The sequence below is a fragment of the Agelaius tricolor genome, unplaced genomic scaffold (assembly GCF_023055355.1).
Source record: "Agelaius tricolor isolate 1412-34295 unplaced genomic scaffold, bAgeTri1.0.p SCAF_3, whole genome shotgun sequence".
NCBI classification, from domain to species: Eukaryota; Metazoa; Chordata; class Aves; order Passeriformes; family Icteridae; genus Agelaius; species Agelaius tricolor.
In genome coordinates, this window is record NW_027269263.1 from 13,886,201 (window position 1) to 13,913,276 (window position 27,076).

At 41.4% G+C, this 27,076-nt stretch overlaps 1 protein-coding gene across 6 annotated transcripts in view; it reads right to left on the reverse strand.

Annotated features, from left to right (window-relative positions):
* ITPR2 (inositol 1,4,5-trisphosphate receptor type 2) overlaps window positions 1-27,076 on the reverse strand; it is a 244,386-nt gene that overhangs the window by 158,986 nt on the left and 58,324 nt on the right. For 5 of the 6 annotated variants that reach the window (XM_071422550.1, XM_071422551.1, XM_071422547.1 and 2 more), the window contains 11 exons: window positions 19,413-19,567; window positions 17,926-18,025; window positions 17,646-17,806; window positions 15,340-15,481; window positions 14,448-14,606; window positions 13,411-13,583; window positions 11,145-11,264; window positions 10,858-11,043; window positions 10,005-10,256; window positions 9,011-9,155; window positions 7,626-7,776 (listed from right to left, as the gene is read on the reverse strand). In XM_071422550.1, the coding sequence (XP_071278651.1) occupies window positions 7,626-7,776; window positions 9,011-9,155; window positions 10,005-10,256; window positions 10,858-11,043; window positions 11,145-11,264; window positions 13,411-13,583; window positions 14,448-14,606; window positions 15,340-15,481; window positions 17,646-17,806; window positions 17,926-18,025; window positions 19,413-19,567 (1,744 nt within the window). The remainder of the gene's footprint in view (window positions 1-7,625; window positions 7,777-9,010; window positions 9,156-10,004; window positions 10,257-10,857; window positions 11,044-11,144; window positions 11,265-13,410; window positions 13,584-14,447; window positions 14,607-15,339; window positions 15,482-17,645; window positions 17,807-17,925; window positions 18,026-19,412; window positions 19,568-27,076) is intronic. The other variant, XM_071422548.1, reaches the window with a different exon arrangement.

Below are 27,076 nucleotides of genomic sequence, written 5' to 3' on the forward strand. Positions count from 1 at the left end.
CTTTTTTCCTACCCCCAAAACCACTGAGCTGTGTCAAGCATGGCTTTCATGCCACGGACATTAGTCCAAGGAAAAAAATACATACATCAGCATGCTGGCCTTGAGGGTAAAAAGCACCATGGGAATCAAGCCTCCTAGCTGAGTTACATCTGTAAGACAGATATTGATTCCTAGAAGAGCAATGGTCTCTGGAATCCCATTAATGCACGGGTCTTATAATGAGGGAAAGAGTAAGGAGGAAAGAGAAATGGTTCATGCCACAGAATTAAGCTCTCAGTCTGACCTCCCCTTTGGTCTGGCAATTCTCTGCACTGAACAGCAGTTTCTTCTCTGTAGCTATCTGTGACTAACACAGTTAACTCTCATTTTTCCTCTTAGAACCTTTCTTTTCTTGTAAACTGCTGGTATAAATTATTGCTCCAGCCTGCCAGGCAGCCACTGCCTCATTAGCCCTGCTAATCAAAGTATGCCTCAAAGAAGATACTGCAAATTGTTAACTAGACAAAAGTGCAGGTAACAGATGCAGATGCAGGGCTGAGAAACAGTAGAGTAATTTTGAATAGTCTTGGATGAAATCTGGTCCTTGGAGACAGAGAACCCATAGGGACTACAGAAAAGGCAGGTGCAGCCTTGTTGTCAACCCTCAATGGCCTCACTGGTGATTCCAGACACTGTGTACCTCTACTTGCAGCCAAAAGGGCTGGAAGAAAACGTGACCTAACCGGAGCTGGAGCTGAGGAGGCTCCTGGGCTGTGTAACAGCAACAGAAGTCTGGACAAGAGTCCCCTGATACACAGAATCATAAGCATTCCTCTGCAGAGAGAGGCAGCAGACCTCACCAGCGCTGAAGACTCCAGGAGAAGGCGAGGCCCCCCCATCCTGCTCCCTGGCAGGATGGAATCTTGTGTCACTTCCAGCTGCAGGAGGAACACACCACCAAGATACAGATCCAGGCACAACATGAAGCAGCTGGGATATCTGACCAACAGTTTGAACAAGTAAAAAGAGGCGTCTTCCTTAGGCAGTTGTGGGCAACACATTTAACGTGAGAATCACAGAGGTGGGAGCAATTTAAGCTTATTACAGGCAGTTTTTAAAATTTATTTTTCAAAAAGACTGAGCAAAGTAAACCAAAAGACTCCCACTGATATCAGCGGACACTGGCTCAGAAAAATTGTAGAGCTCCTGAGGGACAGATAACTCTGCAGATAACCCAGATTTGTACCACTGAGGGCTTTTTCAGCTGGTGCCCAGGACTGTGAACTGCATCCCAAGACATATGCAGCTCAAATTCAGGGATGTATTTCCTGGCATGTCATTATTCTCATTCCCAAACAACAGTAACTAAACAGCACTGAGCTGCATGGCAAATGTGTGGCTTACCTGCTGCTACTACCATGTTGCTTCCTCTTTCAGACCTGACATATGCTGTAGGTGCATGGTTTGACTAAAATCAGCTATTTGGAAGAGCAAATAGCACCTAGAGAAAGATGTGCATTTTAATTCACAGAGAATAAATTAGCAGTATTGGACAAGACAGATTGGCTCCTTACTCTGGAATGATACAGCAGGGTGCACTTACTAGGAAAGCAATGACTTTACCTTTTAATTAAAACTGCAAGAGATTATAATGTTCTTGAAAGGTGCCAAAATGACAGCAGTACTAAATGAAATCCTCATTTTCTCCTTAAAAAAAAAAAGATATCTCTTTAGGATAGAGGTAGTATATTTTGTACACCCCATATATTTTTTTTTAATCTAAAAGGGGAAAAAAAAGAAACAGAAAACAGCTTCAAATATGCACAAAAATAATTCAAAGTTAAGACACACTGACTAAAACAAAAAAAGAAGATGGCTGCAAGATTTTCAAGTCAGTTCATTTTTAGGGTGCAATCTAGATAAGAAGCATTTCCAAAAATATACATCCTTACTTTTTACAGGATCTTGTCTCATAAATGTTTCTTAGCCAGCTTACTTCAATCTGTCTTCATCAAATAAGGTCACCCATGAAACTACATGTACATTAAATTTAATTCTGGTTCAAGTAACTGACAGTGGCATTAAAATTAAGTATTTTGAAAGAAGTAACAAACATTTACAATAATGTAAGGATCAGCAGGACAAGGGAGAATGGCTTCACACTGGCAAGAGTAGGTTTAGGTTGGATATCCAGAAGAAATTGTTCCCTGTGAGGGTGGTGAGGCCCTGGCACAGGTCGCCTTGAGAAGCTGTGGCTGCCCCATCCCTGCCAGTGTCCAAGGCCAGGTTGGATGGGACTCTGAGCAAGCTGGGATAGTGGAAGGTGTCCCTGTCCATGGCAGGGAGTTTGAATGAGATAAGTCAAGGTCCCTTCCAACTCAAGCCATGCTATGATTCTGTGATTTTAGAATCTTTGCCAAACCAAGACAGAGAAACCCAAGCAAACATCAAGGACTACCTCAGCCACCAAGGTGGCTCCAATTTTAAGCAAAGTAGGGAAAAGGACTTCTTAATGTAAAAGGTTAATTAAGTCTTCATGTAACTTCCACTAAGCCTAAAAATACATTCCATTTTACAGATTTGCCTCAACAGTTCAACACTTGTCATATATAATTCCTCACTTAACAAGTAGTTTTACTGAAGTAAGTGGGTGTACTTAAGAAATAAATATTAAACAGGGAAGAAGACTCAAGTCTGCTGGTTGAAAATTTGATTCTTTCAGTTCTGAGGCAAAGCCTCCAGGAAAGCCTTCCACAGCCAAGACTCACCACATTCTCCCACCCATCATCAATATATTTCCCAAAATCCTGACTACAGTTTTCACAATGTGGACTGGTCAAACCAGTCAGGAATCCAGCTCACCACTTCCCAACAACTTCACATTACTAGAATCAGATGTTGGAGACTTTTGTTGCTACTGACCTGGAAAAAATAAATGGAAAGACAGCATAACCTACCTGTCCCAGATTTTCAGCACTGATTTCCCATAGAAATCAATACATTTTAAGAAAACTAAAATACAAAACCTATCATGTAAAATACATACATCCTGACAAAAATTTTCAACTTCTACAGAGATGCCACCTTCAATCTACTACAGCTGTAGAATAGAAATTACATGACTTATCCATTTGGGCAAACCCCTTTTCAAGTCATTTTTCTTAGAACCTGAAAATAACTATGATTCTGAATTGGCATAACTATTGACAAAATCTTGTTGTTAAATATAGATTCACTATCAATCTATGCAAATTTATACTTAGATAGTGATGAAAATTAAAATATACAGAACCTAAGCTGGTATTCAGTAGCACTTTTTCTACAAAAGATTTACAGGATCATGCCCCTAATGCTTGATAAAACTTAAACATATTTGTTTATACCAATAAACTGTCAGTCTCAGGCATCATGACTGGCTTTCAGTGTTTGTCAAAACTGGAGTTATGAGCTACACTTCAAAGCCCTAAGCTCAAGGAATGAAATACATGTTCTTACTGAATTAAAGCTTATGCCTAGACATTTGTGATCCCTGACTGGAAGCTTTAAAAAAACCATTCAACCAATAAACAAACATAAAAAACCCAAACAAAGCCCCACAACTTCTATAAACTCCAAAATTTAAACTTCCATACATTGACAATATAGACACAAAAATCACAACAGAAACAATCATATCTTTTTGTTTGTTTGTTTGTTTAAAGAACATCAATGTAATGATTTTTGCAACTCAGGGAAGCTATTTTTTCTTCAGAAAGGAGCTAGGTTAACCTGCACATCCCTAGAGTAATAATGTGTTGGAGGGACACCTACCTGCAATATTCTGCAAAGGTTTGGTATGACTGCTATAAGCATTGGACCTGCCAGAGAGGATGCTGCAGTCTGAAGAGATGTGAGAGAATGGAATCTGACCTCCTCTAAAGGCAAGAACTCACCTTCACACCTCTCTGACTGGAGAGAGAGGTCCCACCACCCTGACAAAGGGCAGGGAACAATCCATCTGTCTGTGTTTTATGGAAGTTATGAATAAGAAAACACTTGCTGGAAAAAATCAACAGACCATTCTGATTTTAGAAACTGCCATCACATTTTCCAAAATCTAAAAAAACTGACTGAGGTAATTCCTACTTTCACCCTTTTTAATAACCTAAGAAACCAGTATCGTAAATTAAAAGAGAGAATAAAAAGCCAGGACAGGTAACTAATAAAACAACAAACATGTTCTGAGCAACACAGTTTTATAAGAGAGAATATCTGTGTAAAAAGGGAAGGGAACCCTTGCATGTACAATCTCATCATTACTATAAAATGGAAACCCAATGTATACCTACAGCTTTGCATGGTGAACAGTCCTTACTCTCAGAGTGAGAGGAGATCTAGAAAAAATTCCTAAGTCCAGTTTCTGTACTTGCCTGTTCATTCCTCAGGATCCCTAGTGCGTCCTGGACAAGACAGATCCAGACTCCACAGGACCCAGAGAACACCTTTGCTTCTGGACTCACCCTTGGGATCATCTGCAGTCCAACACAAGCAAAGGCCCAGAAGTTCCAGCCCAGCACCACCCCTCAGTGGTGCAATGTGCAACTAAAGCGATGGTTGATTCTTGAGTGGTTCTCCTTAATGAAAAGCATTCCTTTGTTTTGCTCTAGTTGTGATTTTCAGACATGAAATATGTGCTTTGAACATGAAGCTCTATGAGCTGGGTGCTCAAAGATAGTGAAAAGGAGTTATTAAACTGCTTCAACTTCATCCTTGTAAAACATGCATCTTTATAGCTCATGGGTAGGTAAGTTTGCACCTCCAGGGAAAGGAGGAGGAAAGGCTGCTTGGACACAGCAGTTAAATATTCAGGATCATGCTGTCTCAAGTGCAAAGTGAATGCACACTTTATGTAGTTCATAATTTCTCAATCAGAAAAGAAAAGGGAGGTTGAAGAAAAGATCTGACCACCCAAAGGCATCCTTTTCTTTTACAAAGACTGTAGAAGGCCTCTCCAGAAAGTCTTACAGCTATTTCTACATAAAAACACATTGTCTCACCACAGCAAAGTTTCAATGCCTGTTTTTAAGTCTTGACAGCACAGCCAATATCTCCAGGCTCCTGTAAGATTGCAGACAGGACTGACAACAGTCTGCACCAGCAAAAAACCCTCTCCAAAGCTTTCTAGACATAGAGTTAGTAGAAAAAGGGGAAAAACCCCCACCAAACAAACCAAACCAACCCACAGGTAATTAACAAGAGAACATCCATGGATTGTCACATCCTGACCTGAACTGGTCAGTGTTTGTGTCCTGGTTTAGAGCAAATTTGGGAGAGAATCCCCAAAGGGGCTCCAGTAGGAAAGCAAATTCAATCAGTCCCTCCCCCCAACCGGTCTGGGAGAAAATACCTCCTTGGAGAAAAGTGGAAAAAAACTGTTTATTAAACAATAAAACCTAAACAATATTAAAAAATAAAACCCCTTGCTGCTCCAAAAGAGATGACAGACTGAGAAAGTCCCTCCCCGGGTTGCAGCTCAGCTCACTCAGTCTCTGATCAGTCCAGTGCTGGAAATGTCGCAGGCCAGGCCCAGCCCGGCGGGCCACAGGTGCAGCTGCCAGTGCTCTGCTGGGTGTTCAGTCCAGAGCAGGTTTAAACAGGTCCAAAGAAAAGGGAAAAAACCACAGTCCAGGAAACTTCTTTGCCTCAGCTAGCTAAACTAACTAAAGACAAAAAAGAGCTCTGTCCCACAGTCTGTCCATCTGTAGACAACACGGTCCAGGAGCAGGAATGTGGAGGAGTGAGAGCAGTATCTGGAAAAAAAAAACTGTGCACTTCTTCTCTCCCCCCTTCACTCTCTGCAACAAGTCTTAAAGGTGCAAAACTTATTATTCAGCATAACAGAACGAGACGACTGGGGATAAAAGCATCATATAGTCAGCCCAGGACAGTTTGAAAGGTAAACATCAACCGAGACAGCTATAGCAGGAAAGAAATTTAAATAATCTGCACAAAGGCTGAAGGTAATAAAAAAAAATCACACCTTTGTTCTGTGCTCTTTTGCTGAAAGAACATGAGACAAAACCAGGTTTCTGACAAAAAGTTCCCAAGAAGGCTCCAGTGCGTGGTTGAGTACTACTAAAAAGGCTACTGAGCTTCCATTTGCAACATTCCTTCACTCATTTATTTCAAAGCAAATTCATTGATTTGCATGGAATTGCCAAGGAAATTCATATAACTGAGAGCAGGTCTGTTTGCACTTAATGGGTGTTTCCTTCCTCTCTTACATAGCTTGAAAGGAAACCCATCTGTAGAAATAAAAGGACTTCAGGACAAAACATGATTTTATGGGTAATAAATGTGAGTAAAAAAACACTAAACAAGATGTATAATCAGGATTAAAGGCTTGGGCAGAGTGAGAACTAAGCAGAAGAACCACATCTGCATGTCCCATGTTGCAAATATGCCAAGATCATGTCTGGAGTCAAACTGTGTCCAGAGCCATTTAAGAAAAGACTCTGCAATGCAGTCTTTCAGGGACAAAAAAGGAAAACATAATTCCAAGTGTCTGGGCATACAGTCTTTTCTCTAGGGCTGAGGTGGGACTGCAGCCAGCTACAGCATGACTTGGTGTGCACTGCATTGCAGGAAAGACTTCCAGAGGGTGTCACTAAAGTCTGCTGGCAGTGATGGAGAGAAGATCAAGAGAACCAAGCATATGACTTCTTGGTTCAGAGATGACAATGACAGTCTACACCTCTCCAGAGTGTGTGAACCTCAAAGAAGAAAAGAGTTGTGAAGAACAGCACACTCCTGCAGGACATCTGTGGGAGTGACTGAGCAAAATGATGATTAGAAAAACTCAAGGCTGGGAAAAGGCCTCCCAGAGAAAACACAAAATAATTGTTTCCAACAAGACAGCTCATCCATTTTGGTGCTGTGAGCCAGCTGGCTGGCAACACTAGCTACATATTAAAGCAGAATTTGCCATCAGTCAGTCTTCTGGACCCTCAGCCCACACCACTGTCACACCTCTTTTCCACTCACACAGGAAAACTAAATGCTACATTTCAGCACCTTCCTGGCATGCTCATTCTTCAACCCAGTTTTAAACCATGGTAGCAAAGGCAGTGGGACATACAGAATAGTCCTAGGGTTGTCAGAGAGTCTTTGTGGTCTGGGTTCAAAAAAGCATATTCTAAGCTGACAAACACAGGCAGAGGATGGCCTTCTCTGGACTTCTTCTGGGTACTTCTGCCATTGTGGGATCAGAACATCTCATTCTCCCTTTTAGTGAAGTGCTAAGAAGATTAACAATCAGCTGTGCCACAGATGAGCCACCATAATCCCTGTACCCAGGCAAATGCTGCTTGAACTCCCTTGGGATGTTCAGAGCAAGGGGCATTGAGATTTAAAACCAAATCTGAAAGTTCCAAATAAGCAAAGGAGCAGCAACACCAATGCAGTACCCAAAAGTCATGAAGGATGCAGCTCTGTTCAAAAAAGTTAATTTTTAGCTGATCATCTTAATGCCCCCTGCAATGCATTTCTGTAGGTGGTCTGATGTGGGAATACAGAACCTTGAAAGAGTAATGAGATTTTCCATAAATTATTTCTAACTTAAAAAGCTAATTACCCACTGGAATAACAGTCTGTGCTGCTCATCTCACCTCCATCCTGAAACTTGCTCAGCCTTTCGAAGTATGATGAGATGGGAACTTGAACAATATCCAGAATTGCCAGCAGCGTCCGGGTCAGCCTGAGAAGCTCACTAAAACTATAAAAGCCAAAGTATATGAGGTTTCGAGCCAGATGTACCACCTAGGAGAAAAAGAAAATAAAAATGAAGGAAGTACTGACAGCCTTTGTGGTTTTCAATTGCATTTCACACAGCAGCTTGTGGATGCCATGGGACAGAGAGAGAGAAATGGCAAGTGTTTCTCACAGCGGCTTGTGAGAAGTTCTAGGGAGCTGAAAAGATGTGATAACTTGTTGACTATAAACAATTTGCAGGTGCTGTTTTTCTACTTTATTTTTCTGTTCCTCTCAAGGACAGTGCGTGAGAAAGATGTTTCTGTTAGCCAGCCAATAGAACAGAACCTATCATACCACTCTATAAAAACCGCGCGGTTCTTTGGAGTAAAGCCTTCTTTGCCTTTGCTGCGATCCTGCTCTTGCCCATTCCTGCCCCGACCCCAGTGCACGAGTGACAGCGGCTTCCACAGAAATTCAGATCTTGAGCGCATTCAAACTAGCACGAGTCTTGCCACTGATTTTTGGACTAAGGCCAATGACATTAAATGTTTGTCAGGATTAGACAAAGCAATTGATCAGTCAGGTTACAGCAGACAGCAAAACCAAAGTGAGATTTAGGAAGGCTTGAGAGGATAAAATTGCATCTGTGAAAATATATAAGATCAAGAAGAAAGACTCTGGGAAATTATTTAAAAAGGCAGCCGCTTTGGGGAAGATGGAAGTCAGCAGAAGAGTAAGATGATAGGTGTGCACAGAGGTGATTTCAGGTGACCAGAGGCAAAAGCAACAAAGAGAAGTAGGATGGAGGAAGAACTATAAATGCTGTAAGCATTTCCCCTTAATTCTTTGCTATGTGAACCTAGAAAATCTAGGCCTATCTAAAGTTTCTGTCAAGAATTTCAAACAATGTTTAAACCACAGGATTAGGTTATCCAGAGTGTTTCATTAAGTGTAATACCCTATACAGAAAACAGCACCTACTTATACTGAAGAATCCTTACAAATTGTTTCACTAATTTAGAAAAAACAGGAATATTCACCATTCACTCCCTAGAAATCCCCTCTTCCTCCACTGAAATGCAACCTCCCCAGGGAAGGAAGGAAAGGTTGGAAAAACACAGCAGACAAGAATATTATTTTCTGCAGTCAGCACCAAGAACAATGGAATTAGGAACAGGGGCTTCTTTAGGCTATTTTACACCAATATTTATTCTGCAACTGGCTTTATTTTGAAAGAAGCAATGTCATCCTATCTGAAATGAGGAATACTGTAAGTAGGATGCAGATAGCTGAGAAGCACCTCAAATGTAAGTTTGTTTTTCTCTTTGTCTCCAAAGGGAAAGGGCTGATTCACAACTTCTTTCAAGTACTCTTCTACAAATTCCATTGTTAGTGCAAACTTTGTCTTCATTTCATTCCTTGAAGAGTCAGTGAAGGAATCATACCTACAATACAAGGCACAGAAAGAAGGAAAATTAATTATCTCTAATACCAGGATCAGCTGTCACTAAAGAAAAAACAAACCAGTCATGACCCTCTGAGATTACTTAGTTCAGCTCTCTGGAGATATGGAAAGTGGATGCCCAAACCTTCCCTTCAACAGTACCAGGAATGGGAAGAATACAGACAGGATAATACCACTCTTGTGGTAGATAGAACTCTTAAATCTTGCTGTGGCAATTCAACAAGGTCATTAACAGAAACAACACTGCCTGCTGCACTGCTGTGCTTCTTTCTCTGTCTCTCCAGCCAGATTTTCCCTGGCTGGGAGCATCCCAGTGCTGCTGCTCCATAAAATCAGTGGAGCCAGACAGGGTTTCCACTGAAATCAATGGTCCTTTCTCTAAAATTAAATTTAACACATGCTTAATTACTTTACTAAGTGAAGGCCACAGCCTCTGTTTGTGGACAGAGGCTGTGTCTTAATTCTGGGTTCCCAGCTGTGGCTTTCTGTTGAACTTGGGGTATAAAACCAAGTTCCAGCCTAGCAAACCATGTGTCATGTGAGACACAACAGGTTTACCTGGAGTGCAGCTGGTCTGAGGAAAGGCCATTCCATCTTCCCCAGCTTGTCCAGTAAAAGAACATAGTGAAAAATAAAATTTAAATATTTAATGATTGAAAGCTGCCCACTGAAGTTTCCAAGAGTAACAATAATTAATAGTTCCGTGCTCTGCAACAAAATGGCTTTTCACACACATGTATTGTGGACACTGGACATCTACAACCATTTTGCTCTTAGACTAACCCTACAAAGAGCTTTGGTACTTTAGTTTGAAGCACTTTCAACTCACTCATGAATGGTGATCTTGGTAGGAATTTCAGTCCACAATCTGGCGTACTTGACAGGCACCACAGACTCCTGGGGATCTCTGTCCACATGCATGTGCAGCATCAGGCGGCAAAAGGAAGCCCGCAGGTCATAGGGGAGGCTCTCATCAGACATACACCTGAGGATCAAGTCTACTGACAGCTGAGCAGAAATCTGGTTGATGGCAAGATACTGGCGGTCCAGGCACATTCTTGCAAAGAGGTTCAGTTGGTACCTTAAAAAAAAAAAAAAGGTAATAACGTGGTATTCAACAAAATGGGCTGGAAATGAAAGCTGGAAATTCTGACACCTCAGAATCTCATGTTACAAGCCTGTCGTGAGCATTTCTGATATAAATCCTAAAAATAACAAGAATGATTTTGTTAAGTAAGGGAGCAACTTGACATTAAAATTATTTGTTCAATTGTTGCTTCAATTTTGTAAAACATTATTCCACGATCCCATTTCTTTTCTAATCCTCAAGACACTCAGGACACTCGCTTCTCAGATCATGCCTTGCTTCCAGGGCACCACAACCTAAAATTAAAGCTCAATAAATAAAAGGTTAGAGGCAAAATAAAAGACACACAAAGAGATGTGATGAGCAAAGGAAACTCAAGATTGGCCTGGAGTAGGCAGCAGAGACTGTGATAACTCCCACAAGTAAAACTTGAAATGAACTCTTAGTCTCAGTTTCTGGCATGAAACTGATTTCATAGTTTTTTCTTTCACGATTCTGGTTTCCTTTTTTGATATTGCCAAATGAACTGGATAAGAACAGCACTGGGGCTCTTCAGAGAGTTTACATTTTCTTCCCTTTGAACAAGCAGTTTTACCTGTAGTAGGTAAGAACTTCTAAATCAGCTTTTGTGCCCTCCTTTGCCTCCTGAGCCAGATGCCTGATGGCTTTGCCGTGAGGCTCCTTGTTGCTGTCGATCCAGTAAAGCCACACTTCCTCTTCATCAATGTCATCTGAGATGACTGGGCATTCCAGGGGATTGTCCATTTGGGTTGAAACCAGCCTGCAAACACAAACCATTCACAATGAAGCCACGAGCAAAGTGCTGGGAATTTAAGAGAGCAGACAACAAAAAGGTGGCATGTTGTGATTACAGATACTCACTTGGTCTGGATGAGAATATCAGCATTCCCTGGGCTCAGCATAAACTTGCAGATGAGTTCCTGAGTTACTGGTATTGCTGTGGTGTTAGATACACACAGGTCTGACAGATAATCCAAGAATCTGCAGTCAAAAAACCACAGATGCAGCGGAACATGAGACTTAAGCTACTTACTACTGGGGAACTGCAGTAGAACTCTCTTGCACTCAGCACTAGAGGATGGGTAGACTACAGGGACTCTGTATCATGATATTTATCAAGGTCTCTGATAAATATCATGATCTCTGCCAGTTCATACTCTTGCAACTCACAACACCTTCCACTAGATCAGGTTACTCCAAGCCCCATCCAACCTGCCCTTGGGAATGATGAGCTACCAGAGAAGAGTGCAGATCTGTCAGGACCTGCAGATAGGACTCTGCATTCCAAGAGGTCATTCCATGTAAAGCAGAAAGAACAAAGCTTTGCAGGGAAATCATCTCCCTATTAATTTATCTCTCAAATTTAGGTCTTCTGATGTTTAACAAGGTTCAGGCTGAGGCTTTCCTCACAGCTGGGACATTCATTAGGTACACGGGTTTGTCTCTTTTCAGGGATTCCTGTGTGTGCAGAAGCAGTAATCCATTTTTCAGCCTTTGACACACTGCAGTATAAAAAGGGCCTCTTCCTTCGATGTAGTTTCCACTTTCCATTATAGGAATTAAGTATCTCTGATCCCACCACTCTTCTAGCAAATGAGGCTAAAACTGAGCAAGGTGCTCAAGAACTGGTAGGGGAGCAAAAGTGAACAGGCACACACAGATCATGTATTCCACTTCCTTAGAAATTTAGGTACAAACTCTGACCATCTCCTATCAGCCTTCCAAGGATCCAACAGTTTGAACCTCTAAGCACAGACCACAATCCCCACTAAAGTCTGGGAACTGTAGTGGGTGAGTACAGACAGCATCCAGGGTAGACTTAGGAAAAAATCCACCCACATAACTGAAACGAAGCTTTGTGGCAACTAGTAGTTAAAAGTGCATAGCAATCACAAAGATAAAATTAAGCAAACAGCACATAGTTACATGGAATTACATGGGGAAGTCACCTGGTTGGAGCCAAACTCAGGAAGATTTTTTATTTTGTAGCTCATGTGTTTTAGAGCAGAATGCCACAATTTTCACTCACCTCAACAGTGCTGCAAAAATCTACAAGACTCTCCATGAAAATCAGTATCAAGATCAAGTCTTTACTGTTCAGATTACACCATTCTGGCAAGGAGCAATTTTGAAACATTTATTGCTCCTGAACTCCTCAAAGAAGTGGATACACAGCAGTTGCATGATGTGGTTATGGCACAAATTCCATCACATCCTCCACCAAAAGAAAATGCAATATGAGATTTTCAATAAACACAGACCCTTCAGAGACAGAGCTGATCCTGTGATTTCCTCTTCATTTTGACCAAACCAAACACAGCTGAGCAGGGGAGAGGCAATGAGATTACAGAGTGAGGCCAAAGAGGCATATAGAAAATAATTGAGGCAGTGAAGCACCAAGACCTTGAGCAATATCCTTAAAGGCTACCTAGAAAATGGTATTCACAATTACAGAGAACAATATTTGGCCTTCAGTACATTCATTTCTTATACTTGTATTACTTTGCTCATTTTACAACTGAAAATCCAATCATCAAGAGATTTTTCCATTTAAAAATAAGGAAATCCAATTCTTCTATATTCTGACCTGAAGCTTATTAAAAAAAAAATATCAGCTGAATGAAGTTCAAGGCCAGAAATTTTAATTTGGAACAAAATCTGGTCTAGGACACAAGTTTATGGGATCTTCACTGTCCTAGGCCCTTTTCAGGTCTGACCTGGAATCAGAACCTGCAGGAAAACTGATATTAATAAAAGCTTAGAAAAATTGACATGTGTGTATAACTTACACCAGGATTATTAGCAGGGGAACCAGCACAAGTGGCGGTTTCACAGAGGAGCTGTAGAGCTGGGAGAAATTAAACTTTTTCTTAATTTTTCTTTGCCCCAGTCAGAACTGAGACCAAATTTTCAAGGTTGTCCTGTAAAGTATAAGCCCTCTTTTCAGTAACCTCTAGTTTTAAAATGTGGATATGGTTAAATTCCAAGAATTATAGGTAGTTCTAATATTTCCTGTACAGGTGGGGTTTTCATTTGCCAGGTCAAAACAGGGAGAAAGAGACATCAAAGCAATGAATAGCATGCAATTCACAGCTACTGCAAAAATGCTACATGGACCACTTCAAACCTTGGCTCTCGATTTCTCCTGAGTAAATTCACAAACGTCTCTATTTCTTTAGCCGTGATGTGTTTCTCTAGCAGTTTTCTGTTGTTGTGCAACAAAGCTGTGATGGTGTCTTCTGCCAGAATATCATAACCAATCTGGGACTGCATGACGCAGAAGTTCTTAGCAATATACTCCTGAAAAAAGGAAGAATTCCCATGATGACCTGCTCAGCAGCAGTGCTTTCTCTTTTACAAACAAGGGGCATCCAGCTTAGTTAGCAATCAAAATAACACTCAAAACTTTCCTCTCTGAACTGGCCTGAAGAAAAGAACTTCTGAATACTTCAAATATGTACCCTGAGAAAAAGATTCCATATTAGGGATGACTAACTCTTCTTATTCTTTCATAAACCAAAGGAATGAATCCATGAAAATATATATAAAATTCAAGAAATGGCAACCTCTTTTTTTTTTTTTTTTTAAAGGGAAAACTGAAAGGTTTTTATAGCGTTTAAGAAGCTTTTTTTCTGAGTCTTCCCTCCTCCTTTTCTCTCCCTTCAGGACAGAAATATTTCTGTAAAACACTGGAAAGAAAACAAAGAAGCCACACAGCAGTTCAGGCTTTTATCTCCAGTCCCTTTAGTCCATGTTCTGAAATACCTCTTGCTCACAGGGAGTCTCCAGCAGTGGGAAATCAGGCTACCTGATATAACAACCTCTGCTCTGACTCACTGCCATCCCTCTATAAATATTTAAACAAGAGAAACAGACAGCTTTGCAGATTTCCCACTTTGCAATCCAGGCTCCAAGAACATATTTTTAATAACAGAAAGCTCATGAATGAAGCAGTGAGCCCCAGTCTCAGTCTGCAAAAGTACAAAGGGAACTTGTGATATTCATTGTTGAACTTTCAATTCACACACTACTAAGCTATACACACACAAAAAAAGGCCTTTCCCCATTACCACAGAATCCCACTTGTAAGTGTAGAGCACCATGTCAAACCCAGGACATATAATTATAGAAATCAGGAGGAAAATTATCTTTAATACCACTGACCTGGTTCTTCCTATAGTCCTGTTGGGAGTGTCTTAGAACTCTGTAACATAGTCTTAACATGTATTTGTAGGGAGCATATCTCTGGTCGCCCAGGTCTTCAAGTCTCAGCATTGATCCTTCACCTTTGTCCTTAAAAGGAGCTTTGAGGATGCCAAATATCTGTTCAAAATCAAAATCACTGAGAGTGAAAACCAGACCCAGATTTCTGCTGAACTTACATAATGGAACTTCAGCAGAACTCAAAGACAATGGAAATGTCCTCTGACAGGATCAGCACAACATCCTCGACTAAATACAAGTGGGAACACAATCTGAGACATCACAGCTTTATGCATTTGGGGTTAGCTTTACATTTCCCACCAACCTGATTGATATTGCTTTTTCTTTACTATCCCCAAATTTAAACAGTTTTAGTTACATGTCTTAACTTTGGATAACTTTAAGATGAAAAAGAAGGACAACACTAGCTTCTGTCCAGTCTCATCCTTTTACCTTTTTTAAAAATTTCTTTCAGTTGACTTCTCAAGAAGGACATTAATTTTATTTACTTGCAAGTTTGCCCTCATGCAAATGAAGAGTTCCACAGGGGCACTATGTGGGGAACACTTGCACGATTGGGACAACATTCCATGTTTGTCTCAAATTTCGTGAACAATTTGCTCCCAAACATGATCTTAAATCTTATCAGAATCACATGACATTAAGAGCCTTCTGCAGCCCCTTGTGCTTGACTCTGATTTAGGGACCAAGAAGTGTCATTTCTACCCAATCCAGTGAAACACAAACCCAACCTGGCATAAGCCAACTTACCCAAAAATAACTTTTTCTCACATCACTCTCTCCTGCAATCTGTTTGCAAATACAAATAAGTTATTAACACAGTAGGACATACCTGAGCCAATATATTTTGCTCCCTCATTAATTTCTGTCGTTCCCGGTTTGGCTTGGTAATGATCACATCCAAAACTTCTTGCCCGTTATTGGGCACATCAGCAACAAAGAAAATGAGATCTTCCAGTAGCTTGGTTACAAACCTAGAATAAATAGACAAATCATTACTATAAACAGTCACTCAACACTTCCTAGGATTCATTAAGAATGAAAATCACATTTATGCTAAGCTTTACCTGGCACAATGGAACTTCCACCACTGCCAAGTTAAGTTTGACATGTACATTAAGGATTCCAAGCCTTGGTTCAGCAGAAGCTTAAATCAATCACAGGGCTGTTTACCAAGGCATTAAAACAACAACCAGAGGGAAAACAAGAGAAAAAACAGGCCGCTGGATTGATAAACAGTATTCAGAGACCCAAAATCTATACCTGGTGGCCTCAAGGCCCAGGAGCAGTAAAAAGAAACTTATGCAGCCTAGCAAGGATTTTTATGCTTTATCATGGGTCCATGAAACAAGATGATGGACTCACCAGAGGAATAAAAACATTCTGCCACTAGCTAATTTCCCTACTGACCCATGAAACTGTTTCATATATACATTTTTTCATAAATATATTCATATATAACTGTTTTCCTATATATACTGACCCAAGAAACTGCATTTGTTTCACTCTTTGCTAAACAAAAGATTTGTCAGAAGCAGGTGCTAAAAACAACAGAGGCAGTAGTAATTCCTTCTCTCCCACCTTCAGAAAATGTAAAAAGACAGAATATAAATGAAAAAAAAAGAAAACAAAGTCATTGCTGCCTCCTTGTTACTAACACCTTGCCAGACATGCAGTGAGAAACACAGATGTCTACAGATTTCAAAGAATATCCCTTAACAGCACCAGCAATCTTTTACATGAAAAACTCAGCATCATCTCAATTTGGTCAATGTTATTTGTTAGTCCATAACTAACAAATCTACAAGCTATGAAAGAGGCAGGAAAATTCCCAAGAGATTTTCAGTCACCTGTGGGAGCCAGACACAAAGTCCCCATTATCCACAAGTGAGCTGGGCTGCTCACCTAAACCCTCTGAGTGAAGGGGTGTCTCACCCCCACAAAGTAAAGTAGAAAAGGCAGCTGTAGGCTGGAGCAATAAGGAATAAACTGTTGGGACTCCTACTACTCTATACTAGAAGGTGATAAGACAAAAAAAAGATGGTGTGGGTTTTTTTCCAAAGGAAATCACAAGAACTAACAAATGATGGCACTGTTGTGAAACATCTCTGAATTGTTTTACATGTTTGTTGTATCAATCTGCTAACATCAAGATCTGACAATACTGACAGTGACAGGTTCATACAGGGATGTTCCACCTGGATACTGTGGTATCCCTCTCTGGGTCAACTCAATCATGAAATGGCCCCCACAGCTTTTCAAGGCTGAGTCCCAACACCCAGGCATTAAAAATCTGCCTGTTAGGATATTAAATAATCTGGTCTAATTTCTACTGGAAACTGACTGCAAAAATTCAGTTTCATCACCAAAAAGCAACATTTCAGAAAAAAAAAAAGCTATATATGATGTATTACAGTTATGAATTCACACTGCCAGAGATGTTGTCTTCTATTCAGTTTAACCACAGGCAGCTGAAGACAAATAGCGAACTACATCACTGGCAGTGGAATATATCTGGCTACAATGTACAACAAATGTACTACAAAATCCCTTGATTCAGGGGAGGGTGTGAGGAGCAGACATTCCAATAGCGCCACAGAAAAAATGGGGATGAATACAAGGGGTGAACACCAAATTGATGTAAGACAGAAAAAGAGAACAGGGAAAATAGGTATGAGAAAGCAAATGGAGCAGCTTCTCAGTCACACTGAGACCTCCTTCCAAGGCTTGTGCAGATTTTGCAGTGTGGTGAACTTAACACAAGTCCAGAGCTCTGCAGTGCTGCTTTCATGTACATGAGAATCAGATGCAATGCACCCTCACGTTACAGCTCAGAAGCAGATTATCAAAAGAAATCCAGACAAAGACATTTGCCCAGGGAACTACCCATTTATTTATGTGGCCAGTGAGCTGGAGAAGTGCTGTTTACGCCGCTTTTACACAGGAGATACACACACCAGCCTGAGGAACAGCAAGGATGCTCCAACAGAGGTAGCATCTAACCCCAGGCTGGCACTCTCAGAACTGAAGTGTCCTCTCCCATTTGCCTCTGTCCATGTGGATATCACCTACCCATGACTGTGTTAGCATGAGTAACCAAACACCAATTTAGCAAGGGAAAAAATAAAACGCACTAACCTCCTTTCATTCTGGGTTATTGTTCCGTTCTCCAGCTTTTTAACAGTTGATGCTAAAACCTTGTTAGCATCATTGGCAAAGTCCAAGTCTCTGACCTCAGACAGAGGAACCGATACGATGGCAAAAGCTTCCTTGTCTTCTTTGGTTTGGCATGTCCCAATCTGCAATCATTTTTGGTTTAAAGTGGGTGAGAAATCCTCTTACTTTAACCTAATTATTATGCACATTTCATAGGTTGGAAGTGAGCCAGCTTCAGGAATGAATTTGGGATTTTGTTTACCTTTAACATCACAGGCCTCTCTTCCTCAGTGTCTATGGGGATGCTGGTGCTGGTGACCCAAGTGTTGGTGCACAAGTGCCTCAGTCGGACATAGGAGTTCCTAAAGGGGACAGAGCAAACAGCAGCTGAGATGGATCAGTCTTGAGCCCACGTGGGCAAGTGGAGTGTCCTGCAATACCTGCCTGTGGCATGAGGCTGGAGAGCAGGAGCCACACCAGCCACTGCAATAAAAAGGGGAGGTGGACCTAAAAGCTGTACCCCTTTCCCTTGACTCCTTCTTTCTCACCCAGAGCAGAGCTGCAACAAGAACAGCCAGCATCTTGGGATTATGCAGAATGCTGGGTTTAAGTATTTTTGTAAGTCTAGGAGTAAAATATTCTTTAAAGGAAAAAAACTAAAAGGGAAGATGTTATAAAATCCCATCTGAACAGAAATACATTTCATGAATAAACCCAGTTCTTTTATTATTTTTTTCCTGCAGAATAACGAACCCTTTTAAGCTGTCACAGCACAAAAGCCAGAAAGTAAAGCTGACCGTGGTTTCACAGCTTCATCATTATGATCTGCAAACCCTTGTTCCAGAGCAAGCATTTACAGTACCAGTTCTCAACTGAAAATCAAGTGAACAAAGAGTAGATATGAGATCCTTCTAAATTCTTTCCATATGATAATCTGTGGTATTATCAAAAAGCAGAGCTGAGAAATCAATTACAATTTTAACTCTGAATTTTTACTTTTGAAATATATTCACTGTGGTCTCCATTCACGCTCTCCCTTTCCGCTGATGGGCTTTTGAGTATTCAAGTAAGCAAATTATCTGGCAGAACTTAGCATAGCAAACACACTTCAAAGTCACATACATCAGTATTTGTGGGTACCCAGCTTTAAAATCCACCCTCATAACAACCAGCCCTAAGTGTCTGCAAGCCCATTCAGTCACAACCAACACCGTGTGACTTATCTAACCAATCTCAGCTATGCTACACAGCTAAAATTTCAAATATTGACAATTAAAACCCAGAAGCCACTTGCTGAATACATTTGAATAACAAATGTGCTCAGTGGCATCATGATCTGTCAGGGAAACAGAAGCCCAGCTCACCCCACACATTATTTTGTTGGGAACAATTCAGTTAAATATATTAAAAGTACTTTTTTTTTTTTCAAACAGTGCACAGAGTTCAATTATGTCCTCGCACAGATTTGTGCAATATTTAGACCATTATTTTTTCTCTTCACAGACTCTCTCTAAGTGTCACTTGTTTTATCCTTATAATTATTTTACCCAGTCACAGCAGCAGCATCATGTTTTATACATCCCTTATTTATCCATGAACACTCCTCAAATTTTAACAGAAGGATAATACTTGCTCATGTTTGCTTTTTTTCTGCTTCACTCACCAGCATAATGCCAGGAAGAAACCTTGTCAATACAGCACTATTTTCTGCCCTTTTTTCATTTTCTTTATTTTTTTTTTTTATTTTACCTTGGAACCAGGCAATCAGCTCTCTGAAGGGTGGTGGCATCCAGTTCAAAGAGAGATGCGATGTCATTTCCATGTGGCACAGAGACCAAAGTATACATAATCTTCTCCCCTGCCTGGCGTTTCTTCTTTGAAGCAGGAAGGTCGCCTTCTCTCTGCTGATTAGGCACAAGGGTTATTTGCTTGCATCAGGGCCCATTAGAAATTCTTCAATTACCTTGCAGACAAGTAATACATCTGAATTTTTTTCTTTTTTTTTTACCTTCGAGCAAGAATCTACCACAACTGGCTTTGGAGTAACACAAAGGATGCACTTTGCTTCATGGGGTCTCAGGCAGTCATTAGAACAACAGCAGGCCACAAGCTAAAGAGGCATTGCAGCACTGGATATGCTTTTTTTGACACCTACAACCTCAAAAACCTGCAGTAGCTGTAGACCCCTCACTCCCACCTGATGCAACTACGCAGTGCTGATTTGGAAAGGGCCACGTTTGAAATAAGAGAATGAATGAAAATTAGATTTATTTTTTTTTAAGATAAGTAGGAGAATTAAAAAGTAAGTAATTTGTTTCAATCTATTGTTGTTTTATGTAAGTTTGATGGCTTTTTCCTCTCAGATTGCAGAATCAGAGCATCATCCTTTCAGAGAATCACAGAATAATTTAGGTGGGAAAAGATCTCTAAGATCATCAAGTCCACCCTTAGTGACCACCTTGTCACTAAACTCACCACCTTGTCAACTAAACTTGAGCCATGTCCAGTTGTTTCCTGAATACCTCCAGGGGCAGGGACTCCATCACATCCCTGGGCAAACCCTTCCAACGTTTGTCAGACCTTTCCAAGAAGAAGTTATTCCTGATGCCCAACCTGAACGTCCCATGGAGCAGCTTGAGGCCATTTCCTCTTGTCCTGTGGACATTCTCAAAAGAGCAGGAGGGAGAACATCTGCTCCATCAGGACCAGCTTGACATGGCAAGGGGGGCAGGCAAAGCCCCAGCTGGACTGTATTACAAATCTCAGCACAGGCTGATAACACACCAAGGCTGGGTCCAGCACAGGTCTGATTTTACCCCCTGCAAGGGCAGGAGTTGTCCCTTTGAGGGACAGAGTTACTCAGCCAAGGCCTTGAGCTAAGGTGGGATCTGCCTCTCACCATCTGCTGAGAGCCCACAGGAATTTTGTGACCCCACAGCACCATCCTCATATCTTTAGTCACCTCCACAGCTTTGCCTACAGACTCCAAATGCCACCCTCCCTGAGAACATTTCTTGGCTTGATGGAGTCATTCAGAGTCTGTGCCCATATCCACACAGCAACCAACAGAATTACTGGTGTGAGTAAAAGCTGCTCCTCTGGGGTGCCGAGTTACACATCTTACAAAAGACTGATAACCAATTAAGAGACTGGCAGCCCAGGGCCATTCATGTACACAAAATACATCACAGAGGGAGAGGAGAAGAGGAATGAGGAAAGCCAAAAGAGAAAAAAATCCAACCCTGGAAGCATGAAATGCTATTATAATGATTTACAATACACCACTAAGGAAGAGTTGTACAATGTAAAAGGCCAGGCTGTACTTGGTTTGCATTAGTGGCTTGATTAAAACCAAACTGTAAGGGACAATCAAGGGCAAAGCTTTGATTATCCACATTGCCAACTGAAATTAAACAACAAAATCAGGGATGGGTGAAATTATGGAAGAAAGGGTTAGTTATCAACACATTTCAAGGCACTTTTTGAATCCTTCCAAAACATCCATTTTTTCATTATCAAGCTTACAAAATGCCAGCTCTCCATCCCATGACTTCTATCAAGGATGGAGAGAGAAGAAAAAAAAATACAGAAATACATTTTTCCTAGGCTCCTCTAGTCGTTAGGGTACTGCCACAAGTGTTTGAGGAAGGCTTGCTAAGACAAAGAGCAACCATCTCCTGTGACTTGCACAAGAGTAAACTCATCTGACAGTCCCCACATCCTCTTGTATCTTATGCCCAAAAATACTACTGAAAAATACACAAAAAATTTAACCTATATGCAAGAATTGAGAAAATAGCAAATTGCTTTTGTGATTTCCATACATATTTTGTTGTACGTACTTGTGATGAGAAACAAACTGAAAAGGCATATGAACAATAAAAAAATCCTTCTGAGAGCTTAACAGGAGTAAGTCAGAGTCTAATATTAAATGAAAAACTACTTCCTACACTTCATAACAAGACAGAAAACTGGAAATCCAATTTAAAATTCAAGAGGTCTGTAAAGGGGTGAGTAGTACAGGATAGTTTAGAACAGCATCCAAACTTTTTGATATTTTTCACAACTTACATTGAAATCTAATTAGGGTTTACCAGAAACTACCCACTTCACTATAATTTCCAAACTGAAATGACTGGTATACAAAAAGGCAGGACACTTCATAATTGTATGGTTTTCTTTTTATCCTGGGGCTCTGAGTAAAATACAGACCAAAATATGAAACCATACCGGGAGGGAACATGGGCAGGATACCTGACCCGGACTGGGCAAAGGGATATTCCCCACCACAGAACACCATGACCAGTGTATAAAGTGGGTGAGGTGGCAGGAGGAGGCAGAGTCAAAGGCAGGTTTCCTGTGCCTTAGCAGTTCACAACCATTAGTTCTGAGGAGAAGTTCCCCCAGCAGTTTGGGGCTAACCCTGCTCATTCCCTGGTGACCCCAGCAGCTGTATAGATCCAGTTAAGCAACGAGTTCACCAGCCCTAAATCCCACCAACTAGGCTTAGCAGTTGGCAGACATAGGTACAAGATCTGGTTTTTAGCCTAAAAAGAAATTCCACTTCAACAGAGGGCAAGACAGTGCCTGCAACACAGCTAACTGCAATGCCGAGCTTAGCTAAGCAAAATCAGACCCGCACAAGAGCTGTACAGCAGTTCCATGCTGAACTCTCCCACAAACCTCAGAACTCTCCTTACAGCATTATTTTAGCATCTGAATATTACAACCCAAGCTGGGTTATGGGAGTCAGGCACTACTCGTGAGAAAAAAGATCTAAGAAGCGACCCCCGACCTGACAGCTCTGGAAACAAGTTTTATACAAGGGGTACATGAGAGACAGCAATGCTGTCATTACATAGGACCAACATGGATGTGTATTTGTGCCTCATTTTATGTCCCAGTGCACATGCACATGCCTGTGTAGGAGAGAGAGAATGCACAGACACTTGCGTACAAAAGCTTCTCACAATAAATTAAATTTAGTAAGCAGCCGTCAGAATCTGCACTTAACCCAGCCATTATTGAATCAGCAGGTGAGTCCATGTGAGGATGTGGAAAAAAGTGAAAGTACTGGGATAGTTTAAATTAATTAGACAATATCTTAGGAGAAGCACTGCATTCCTAAGCAGATGAAAACAAGATGACATTTGCTCAGGTAGAAACTGGCATATGAGCAGATGCAGCCAGCAAAACTGGATTCAATTAAGAGAAAAGAAGAAAAGAACTGCAAAGGAACTCAAATGCAGAGAGAAGAAAATTCAACTTAAAGCAGTGTGAAGAGAAAGCCAATGGAACAGTTTCAGAGATGTTGGCAATGTGGTCAGTGACAGCCAAGGAAAGCACTTCCAGGACTTAATAAAAAACAAACAAAACCAGGTGAATTACATGCCAGGAATATAGAGAACTGTGGGTAAAACAATATTACCAAATAGTGCATTCCTGGAAGGAAAATGTATATAGTTTTGATTGTTCCAAACTACAACAAACTAGCAACAGGCTGTCACAAGTCACATCAGACACACATCCAAGGTGAGGAAGGTGCAATCACTTCATTCTTGTGCACTGGTTAAATCACTCACAAGGATCAAGGAGATCACACATTGAGTTCTGCTTCTGCCCGGCAGGAGTTGGATCCACCCCTTCCAAACAACCCAGTGAAAGTATCAGAGGTACAAAGAGCAGAGTCAGCTCCTTCAGCCTGAGAAAACCTCAGTGTGCACTGACACAGAGAGCTGTGAGCCCCTATCCTTATTCTGCAGCAGCAAAGCTCAATAATCACATCCAGGAAGGGGAACTGAGTAAACCCCCATGGCCCAGCCAGGGTGGGAGCCACCTACGAAAGCAAAGGCTGAACATTCAAAAAAAGAGTCCTGGGTGGTGAGAAAAACCACCATTTTGGTGAGAAGGGAAAATACTGATACAGGCCCACAGCAAAGTCTGTAATTCCTGGGCTACCACCACTGATTTACACTGCACCATGATTTAAAAAGAAGCTTAAAGAGGAAAAAAAAGCACAAATATACTGCTTGCCATGTGGAAGGCAAATGTAAGGAGAGACAAATCCCATGCTGGAATCAGTGACAAAATAATCAGGTCCAATGAGATTTGTTCTCCTTGAGACTTACAGCTCAGCAGATAACCCTTTTCACAGCTCTTAACAGAATTTGCTACTAATTGCTACTATCCCAAAACTTCCTTATTTAAGTCAACTGGGCATCATACCTAAATTTCAAGAGATCTACACGGAGCTTTGCTTACAGAAGGGCCTTCATTTCAACTGCAAAAAGCAATCCAAAAACATGACAGACCTAAAATACATTTTCTTTTAGAAACCCAATCTACAATTCCAATTGGTGAAGACACCTCTTGTGGCATAGAGACAGACAAGGATAATGCCCTGCTCCTGAATGAATACATTAAGCTGCACTACAGATTTCAGCAGAAATTAAATTTAATAGCAGCCAGAGTTCTGAAAATGCCTGTTAAATCCAGAGCAATGTGGTATCTCAATACGTTAACCCAGTTTAGGAGGCTCTTACAAAACCAGCATTTTCACAGAGCAGTAACGTGAGCAGAACTCCATAGGTTAGATTATTTTTAAAATTCTTTATGAGAAGAAAATGGAGTAAATGAATGGCCAGCCTTGCTCCTGCCTGCTAGGAGCCCTGGCAGACAGCACAGCAGTTAGCCTCCTGTAACACCTTCACTGTTGACTCATTTGTGAGTCATCGCGTTTTTAGCAGAGACATCACGTTGCAATCCTGTTGTTAGGAGCCAGAGACATTCTGTAAGAAACAATGTATGCATTTCCAGAGCTGATTCAGACCCGTGTGCAACAGCAGAATAATAATAATGTGCCGGCATCCGTGTCTCCCCTTCTCCCCCAGCCTCCCCAGCGGTCTGACTGCTGGCTTTATATAAGCTGCCATTTTTAAGCTGATGATTTTTCTTTTCTCTTTTCTTTTCAATGTTTTTCAGATTGTCTATTCTACTTGTTTAAATGGCATCACCCATATAAAATAACATAATTCAATACAGGTCATTCCTGGAAGGTAAAATAAAATATTTCAAAAAAAAATTAATTTACAGTTTTTATCTAAAAAAAAAAAAATCTCCCAGGTTGGCAGCAAGAAGGAAAAGTTAGAATTGCAGAATGTTGGGAATTCATAAAGATATATAAACAGAAGTCAAAGGAGATACATCAAATTGTACCTGGCAGCCCACAGTAGAACTGCCCAACTTCTTTACATGATAAGTAAGTACATACCAGTTTCCATCCTAACAAAAATCTCAACAATAAAAGACAGATGGGAACTGGTTAGAATTAGCCCTCTCATGAAAATGAAGACAAATGGAGATAAGGTACCCATCCAAAGTCAGCATTTAACACAAAGGCACTAACAAATGTCAGCTGCTCCTGACATTTCCCTGATGTTGGTAGCATTCTTCTTGGTGCTGTACATTTCTCTCCTTAGAACATGCATAGTAATTTGCAGAATAAAAAACACCAATTTTGGGTTTAGTGGGAACTGTAACACAGACCACTGCATTTTGATACATGATACACTACAATCTAGACTTTAAGAGATGAAGAAGCCCTTTTTTGATAAGACCCTTAAATCTCAAAAATGTCTTCCCACTTAAAAAAAAAAAATTCATTATGGAGCTAAGATGTGGGAATATTAATAACTCATTGTAAGGCCAAATTTTACCAGAATTAAAAGCAGTGCTTCGCAAGATAATTTGGCTGGATTGTCAAGAAGCAGCTCATAAACAAGCAACAAATCTCAGTCCAAACATACCTTTAATGCTTGGGAACAGAAATCCCAGTGACTTCCAGTAAGATTTATGCTCTCTGGAGCCAAAACCCTTTCAACCCTTAAGTGACTCTGGAGTCACTTAAGGCAAGGCAGAAAAGATGTGCTTAGGCAGAACCTTGGTGTCCATGCCCACTGCTACATCATGGAAAACCATTCTCCATTGCTACTTCCCAAAATTCAGTTGCCTGAGCCACTGGGATCAGGCCTTGTAAACCAGGCCACGAACATGAACAAGCAGCCCCAGCACATGCTGAGAGGTTCAGGGCTGGCACAGAATGCACAGATGGCTGTGCTGCCTTTAAAACCCAGACAACAGAGAAGCTGCTACCCTTTCATCCAACAGCCCAGTAGAAAAAGAGAGTCCCAGGATGGGTCAGGCTGAAGGGACCACAGTGGGTCAGTGCCACCTCCCTGCTCCCGCAGGGCCACACCAGAGCACAGGATTGTGTCCAGACAGCTCTGTAATATCCCCAGTGAGGAGACTCCACACCCTCTCTGTTCAATCTGTCCAGTGCTCAGTCACTGCCCAGGACAGAAGTTCTGCCTCCTGCCCAGGTGGAACCTCCTGGGCTCAGTCCCTGCCTGTTCCTCTGGTGCCATTGCTGGGCCCCTGGAGCAGAGCCTGGGCCCTGCTCGGAGCCCTCCCTGCAGGCAGGGACACCCAGGGCTGAGGGCCCCTCTCAGCTGGGGCTCCTCTCCAGGCTGGACAGCCCCAGCTCCCTCAGCCTTTCCCTGCCAGAGATGCTCCAGGCCCTAAATCATCTCTTCAGCCTCTGCTGGCCCCAATCCAGGAGCTCCCTGTCCCTCCTGTGCTGAGGACCCCAGGTCTGGACAGAGCACTGCAGATGTGCCTCCCAGGGCTGGGCAGAGGGGCAGGATCACTCCCTGACCTGCTGGCACTGCTCTTCCCAGTGCACCCCAGGATTCCATTGGCCTTCTTGGCCTCAAGGGCACAGGCTAACGAGGTTCAGCCCTTCAGCCACAAGGATTCGTTTATTCATTTCTCATTTCCCTGCTACTCAGACTTCAAATTTTGCTGGGGTAGGTCCACTTCAACCTCCCCACTCCAGATTTACTTCATGGGCAATATTTCAAAATTAATTGCTTCAAAGGATGGAAAAGAAGATGCCTTTGCTGTGAGTCAGTTAGGCAGAGACCAGGCAGAGGAAACACCAGATGATAACCAGAGCAAGGAAAGCCTGCATGCTCCAGGTTACATGCTATTGGATATAAGAGTGACATAGCTGACCCTCCAAGAACTCCAAATATTACAAGATTCTTTTACTTTTGAGGGACAATTCAATGCACTGCATCATTGCAACGTAAAATAAATTCCTGTGCAGGGATGAAGTTTCTATATTGGGTTGCTCCAGGGCAGAATGAAGGCTTAAATAGCCATTGCTGACTCATGGCATTTTCAACAAGATTATAAAGGGGTGAAGGATCCAAAAAGATTTTTAGCACACTAACAGAGCCTGTAGGCTTAGATTTACATGGAGGTGTCACCAAAAATTGCTAGAAGTTCTTCAACAAAACATCTTTCATAGGAAAGTGCCGACTGCATAAATTAAAATTTCCACAGAGATATCA